The 7,340-nt window shown below is 40.9% G+C and overlaps 1 protein-coding gene across 2 annotated transcripts in view; it reads left to right on the top strand.

Annotated features, from left to right (window-relative positions):
• Window positions 1–5,846: 5,846 nt before the first annotated feature.
• The window catches only part of pdzrn4 (PDZ domain containing ring finger 4), a 419,600-nt gene continuing 418,106 nt past the window's right edge, over window positions 5,847–7,340 (top strand). For both annotated transcript variants that reach the window (XM_051935720.1, XM_028810917.2), the window contains exon 1: window positions 5,847–6,671. In XM_051935720.1, coding sequence (XP_051791680.1) covers window positions 5,958–6,671 — 714 coding nt within the window. In that variant the 5' untranslated portion in view covers window positions 5,847–5,957. The remainder of the gene's footprint in view (window positions 6,672–7,340) is intronic.

The following is a 7,340-nucleotide window of genomic DNA, read 5'->3' as shown; positions in this document are numbered from 1 at the left end:
TGAAGTGTAAAACGGATGGGTAATTCTCAATCCTTCACTTTTTTCTCTTCTCTTTCCTTCCAAGTATTTAATTAAACCAAATAGTGCACAATAAATACACACAGGTGTAAAGGGTAACAAGCAAAATGGATAACTGCTGGTTTCTTTTGTCATTTGCATCTTATTGCTAATAAGGAGCAATTAAAAACCAAGAATGCAGCTGTTTAAGACTTAAATAAGCAATAAGGGTTCATAATCTTAACGAGGGAGATAACTAAAATGAAGCAGAAGTGTTTCTAGAGCAATAAGGGCTTCTTATTAAGCAATTGGGTTGGAACAACAACCTGCAGCCACTGTGGCCCTCCAGGAATGAATTTGCCCACCCCTGCACCAAACCATTTTTGAAACCATCATTTCGCATTCCATGGTTTTGTGGACTCAGGGCCTAGCATTGTAGCACTGGGCACAAAGTAATTACCAACCTTTGCTGAGAAGCCAACCAGCCCATTTATTCAAATACCAATATTCCTTCACACTGTTTGAATTTAGATTTTCCTTTAAACTAGGTATTTTCATGTTTTAGGCACACCAGAACAAAAACAATATGAACATGATGAAAATGGGCACATTCCAAACAAGGACCAGATTGGGAAACAAATCCATGTTCATGTGGGTGTGATGCTGAGACACGAATGACTGTGCCATTGTATCACTCTTCGTTTATTGTTATAACTCAACTTACTGCATAATTTTTAAATGTTCAAAAAACAGACTTTCAAGAAAACAGACTCTTAACTTTTTATACTAAGACAAGATACTGCAGAAAAATTCCAGATAAACATTGCCAAGTATTTGAGTCATGGCACCATCAATCATTGAGTTACTGTTGCCAAAGTAATCATTGTAATTCACTTTGCTCTTATAATGAATATCATAGCTCTGTTTATTTAAAAAGTATACATAAACCATTCCGCTGAAAACAATACACTGATGATCTTTCTGTTTTCACAACAGTAAATCTCATAGTTGGTCTATTTAAAAAATGCAGTGTGTTGTATATTTCAGCATTTTACAAAGTGGAGTTAAATTAAACTGTGCTCCAAACTGATTTAAGCTGTTAACAGTTGGATGGGTGGACACAAGTTTGTTGTGCATCAGTAAATTTTGCTTCAATTACATGAGGCAAGATTTCTTAAACAGCAACATCTCAATTTATTTGCTCGACAGTATTATTTTTGTTCCTTTAAAAATCTAACTTTTTTTTTTATAGGTTTATGTTACGATAAAAACAAATATGTACAAATTAGTACAATTTGGTTGGTGAAAATTGTACTAATTGATCACATATTTCACTAGCTATGTTTGTATAAGGACTGGTTAATGCTGTAGAGCAGAGTCTTGCAACAAGGCACTGCTTGTGTTGAGTCTATGTGTTCTTTTCTTTTCTCTGTGTGTTTTCTTCTGGGTTCTCCAATTTTCCTTCCACATCCTAAAGATGTGTATGTTATGAGAAGTGATAACACCAACATCTCCAAGCAGGAATCTGGAGTTCCTATGCCTTCCTTTAGCACACCATTTGTATTGGCCCATCCTATCTGTATCTACTGTTAAATCAACACGTATTACACAACAGTCACATGATATGGTTTAGTGTTAGATGGTGATGCCACTCAAGCATTGTGTTAAGTTTACCTGTATGACAGCGGCCATCTAGAGGATGGCTGATTATAGACTTTCCTAAATGAAGATTTATTGTACCCTTTGTTTTCCCTGTATTGTTGTTGAATCACACTGATCTGCATCGCAATTTAACTGTACGCAGTGTCAAACCTAACACTGAAGGGCTGAATGCCATGTACTCTTGTGTCTGTAACATGACATATCAACATGTGCCTGACTAAGGCAGTGTAGTCTGGATTTGTGTGAGGGTCTCTGGGACTTCTAATGTATTCAGGAGATAAGTCACATTTGTATTGTTTAGGTTTTTACTGTAAAAATGCAAGAGGATCAAACTGTTCATGTCTGTAAAATATTTGATCTACCCTGATTGCTCATAATTGTTAAATTAAAATATGGGAATTGGAAAAAGTATAGAATACTGACATTGGTTACCTTTAATGTGGTGATTATAAGTTGCAAAAAACAAAGATGAATGTCTGCAATGCTCCAGGACAGCTTAAAGAAGAACATACAGTGACATATTCATGTAAATAACGATGGCATAACTGTTCCATTCATTAACTGAACTTAATCTATAAAGGATTTATGAGAGTACTATTTATGCTATAAATTACAAAAATGTCTAAGCACTGTTGATGCCACACAGGCTGGATGGGCATCCCAACCAGGAGAGGGAACAAACCTGGAGGGAGGGACCAGAAAGGGTAGAAGGACAGCCCATTAAAAACAGAAGTTGCTGGAGGTTTTTTATTCCCCCAACACATGATGGCAGCAGCCTTGGAGGTCGGTGCACAGTAAGAAGCCAGCAGGGCATGCCAGAATATGTAGTCCAGTAGAGCATCCCTGCTGGGGTCACTGGGTGCCATGAGAGGGTGCTGAAGGGAGACAAGCTTCCTATTATGGACTTCCATGCGACCTGGAAGTACTGTCATCGGGCAGTTGCCCTGGCACCAGAAGTACTCCTGGGTCTGTGATAAAAGAGACTGCACTCCCTTATTCAAGTGAGTTGGAGATGGGTGGTAGTGGAGCAATGCTTGAGAGGAGGAGGGTAGTGCGGTAGGGAGAAAAAGAGAGATATTGTGAGAAAGACCAGTATTTGCTTGTGTCACATTTGGAGGGAGTTAAAATAAAAAAACCTTTGATTATTTGAACCTGGGACTGGACAAGTGTGTTCATGTTAGGGTTTGGGGCTCACTGATGCCCTGGGTTTATCACAGCACCTGCAAAATTAACAGCAAGTAGTCCTGAATTTAAATGTGGGTATAATATAAGCTGATGATCTGAGCACTAACTTCCAATGACATGGAAAAGAACAGACTAAATTGATTCTTAAAACCAAACATATGAAAAACAAGCAACTGATGTCTAGGATGTGTTGCTTCTTAACTGAGGGAAACTGTTTGTGAGATATTAAAGTGGGGGGGATAAAAAATATGGCAAATAAAAGGGGGAAAAATGGGAAAAGAACTGACACAACACATGAGTTTTACTATCAAGATTACTAAATAAGAATCCTGGGGATTTCCTTTGTCAGAGAGTTTAAACATAAAAGATAACACAATATACTGTACAATGTACTGTGTGTACACACAAAGTAGGAACTAAAGTACTGGAAACAACTAATTAAGGAGAGTTTAACTAAAGCACACACTAAAGCCTCTCAGTATTGCCAGGCAAGGACTTTCCCTCAGGAAAAGCCCAATTTGTTATGACTTCCCTTCATGTTCGTTTGATATATTACAAGGAAGGAAGCCTCACTTTCTTCTGTCACAATCAGTGATAACGGCATTTCTAGAAGCCACATTTTATATATTTTCTCTCATCGCCTCTAACTCACCCAAAGCTAATCACTTCATTGCTTTAGTGGACTAGGATTTGTCACATGCCACTTGATAATGACATTTTCAGTCATATGAACATAAATAATTTAACAAGTAAAAGAAGACAATTCTGTCCATCAAGCTTGTTTGGTTAGGTAAAGGTTAAGTTACCCATTATCTCATACATATGTTTTTTAAGGTTCAGAGTCATAAATTTACATGCTTGCTTTGAGTTTTTTTTTGTTTAATTCCTCTAACCCCTGGTATGGATAAGTGCCTTTTTACTCTTACTTTTACATTTTACCAGTGTCCTTCTGTATGGATTTAGTTACTGTAAAAGGTTTATTCTGAATTAATTGCTTCAGTTGTAACATCCATCCATCCATCCATTTTCCAACCCGCTGAATCCAAACACAGGGTCACGGGGGTCTGCTGGAGCCAATCCCAGCCAACACAGGGCACAAGGCAGGAACCAATCCCGGGCAGGGTGCCAACCCACCGCAGGACACACACAAACACACCAAGCACACACTAGGGCCAATTTAGCATCGCCAATCCACCTAACCTGCATGTCTTTGGACTGTGGGAGGAAACCGGAGTGCCCGGAGGAAACCCACGCAGACACGGGGAGAACATGCAAACTCCACGCAGGGAGGACCCGGGAGGCGAACCTGGGTCTCCTAACTGCGAGGCAGCAGCGCTACCACTGTGCCACCGTGCTGCCCCCAGTTGTAACATGCATTTTGAAAATATAAGTTAGGTCCCATGGTGGTGCCGTGCTTACTCATTAGAACCTCATCTGTCTAAGTACCTGGGTTTGACACCCAGCATACACACATGTCGATGCATAGTTTGCAAATTCCCCTTATGTAAATGTGGGCTTTCTCCCAAGTATTCTGCTCCCCTTGACTTCCCAACACTTGGATGCTGAATTTTGCCTGATATTATAAAGATTGTGTGTGTGGAACTATGTGATATAGGTCAGGTGGACTGACACCTATCTTGCATGCAATGCTTCTCTATTTGGTTCAAGCTACATGTAAAATAAACAATTCAGAAAAAGTTCCCACACAATCTGTTTTGTTAGGCACTGAAAAAGTTAATTTCAGTGCTCTTCTCTCTAGTTTTGACACCGGCTTTTTAATTATGTTTTGACGGGACCTGCACAAGCCTTGAACTTTAGTAAAATATGCTATAAGTGGGTAAGTATTGCATTAGTTGTAATGACTTTAACCAGGTCCTTGACAAGAAAAGGTACTCGTATATTCCTGTTGCCAAACCTCCAATACCTATTTACTGCCAAAAGGGTCAAGGCTGTAAGCAATTTTGACTGAGTTTTGGTGTCTGTTGTCCCCAATACACCAGCTTTTGAGCCCAATAATGCTGTCATTTTTACTACTTCAAGTGTGGCCCAGTTTGCATTTTAGTTAATGCTTCATTCATGGGCAAGTAGTATGCTCTAAGTGAAAACAATATACAATAAGTGAGGCACACATGAGTAAAATATAATAGAAAATTTTCATTTTTAAGAAATAAACCATTAACTTTCTATACTCTTTCATAGAAATCACTGTGTGACACTCAAATGTCAAATATGTTAGCAGTAATTGTCATCTTTATTCATAGTACTACTTCTATAGTAAAAATGTACATCGTGCGTTATTTATACTTCATATTCAAATGACTATAAAATTAATAGGAATACTAAGAATAAAAATACAGCTGTCATTGATTGTAGTTAGCCACCAATTATGTTGAAAAATGCATTACAGTATATCGTAAATAACTGAGAGTTTTGCTAAAACTTTTGGTTCAAACTTAACTCACAACAATGTCTTTAAAAGGCTACTTACTGCATGCAGTTAACGTTTTCAACTCCATATTAATTTTAAATTAGCCAGTTAATTTCTGCCAATAATTTACAGCAAACACGATTCGACAATCGGGCGCATGATTTGCCCAACCACTTTTGATATCCATGCCCTTTAACTCGTTAAGCTATTAGGCACACGATTCATTTGCTAAAATTGGGAAATATCTATTGTTTAGTCTAAAATATCAAGAAAGACGAAAGTCAGAGAAAAAACGAGTGGAAACTGAACGATCGCCCTCATCTGTTTTGCATTACTATTTTCGCGTGCGCGGAATTCAGAATCTCGAATAAAAAAAGTAATGCATTTCATAACTTTGTACCGACATTCTTATGTTGTTTTGACACTCACTATTAATTATCTGTTAGTAAGGGGTGCCAAGATAAGTGATGAACTGAAATTGACGAATACAGAAAAGAAGACAAGTAGCGGGCGCTTTCTTTAGTGACTTTACGGTAAAGCTCGGAACTGCTGAAAACTTCATACCAAACAAACCTTGAAGTCAGTGACACAGAGCCAATGACTGAGTTGCAGTCTCCGAGGAGTGAGGGCGCCGGGAGAAAGTTTTCTGATTCCGCGGAATGGTGATTACCGTTTAACAAACACCATGGGGTTTGAGTTGGATCGTTTTGTCGGAGCCGTGGACCCGGATTTCAAGTGCAGGCTGTGCAGCAAAATCCTGGAGGAACCCCTGTCCACCCCGTGCGGACACGTTTTCTGTGCAGGCTGCCTGTTGCCTTGGGCGGTGCAGCAAAGACTCTGCCCGCTGCAGTGCCAGCCCATCTCCGCCAAAGAGCTGCACCAGGTCCTTCCACTTCGGAATCTCATCTTGAAACTGGACATCAAGTGCGACTACAATGCCAGGGGTTGTACGAAGACCGTCAAGCTGCAGGAGTTAAGAGACCACGCCGAAATGTGTGACTACAGCCCTTCACAGTGTAGGAATAAAGGATGCAACGAAGTGTTCAACCTCAAGGACATGGACTCTCACATGAGGGAGAGCTGCGAGTACAGACCAGTGGGCATTTGCCAGAAGGGCTGTGGGCTGGTGCTGCTGCATAAGGATGTGGCACAGGGAAGTCACTGTTGCTTGCGAGCCCTCCGTGCCCAGAACGTGGCCCTCCAAGTGAAGAGCGCGGCGTTGGAGCAGGAGGCAAAGAAGCAGGCGGTCCGTTGGGGTAAACGGGAAAAGTCGCTTCTGGCTCAGGTCTCGGCGCTGCAGAGCGAAGTACAGCTGACTGCACTGCGCTGCCAGAAGAAGTTCAACCAATACGTGAGCCGAATGAGCAGCCTCAGCAAACCCGTTGGCGTGCAGTGCACGGTGAGTTGGAGCGCAAACGTCGCATAGCATCTCGCCCCGAGTTGACGGTCCCCCGGCCTGGGCTGGGCTGGGCTGTGGTGCTCACGGGATACATTTGTGACCGAGAACCAGCTGTGCTCCCAGATCGCCAGGGCAAGCGGGGCGCTTGGTTACAGATGGAACACGTCATGGGTTCTCCCAGACTATGCCGTGCTGCTTTTTGGAAAACCGTCTCCTGTCGACAAATCTCATTGGACATGCACTTGGAAAATGCGATAGGATTCTCCAGGGTCCCAGCTGGAAGTACAGACCAATCCCCAACCGGAATGGGAAAATAACTTAGCTTAGAATTATGGGCATGGGATTTTAAACTCCCGATTTCGAGCAGGAGTTTTAAATAGAGCGGCTATGTGGTCATGCGTAGTTTACTAAGAACAGATCAGACTAAAAAGCGCATGAAAGAAAAGAAGCTCAATAGGTAGCAACAAAATCCGTTTTCACATTGCTGCTTAGTAAGAGGAAGGAAAATAAATCAATAACTGTACACTTTAGTCTCTGTAGATCCAGAGTGAAAATATATGATGACTGCTTGACGTTTATAAACGATCCATTAAGGCATTGCAAACCTCAGAGTATGTTACACAGATTTGCTTTAAAAATAACATACCGTTACTGCAATTAAGTAACATC

The sequence above is a fragment of the Erpetoichthys calabaricus genome, chromosome 1, assembly GCF_900747795.2.
Source record: "Erpetoichthys calabaricus chromosome 1, fErpCal1.3, whole genome shotgun sequence".
In the NCBI taxonomy this organism is placed as follows: Eukaryota; Metazoa; Chordata; class Cladistia; order Polypteriformes; family Polypteridae; genus Erpetoichthys; species Erpetoichthys calabaricus.
Note: the sequence above shows the minus strand (reverse complement) of the source record. Positions and strands in the feature narration are given on the sequence as shown.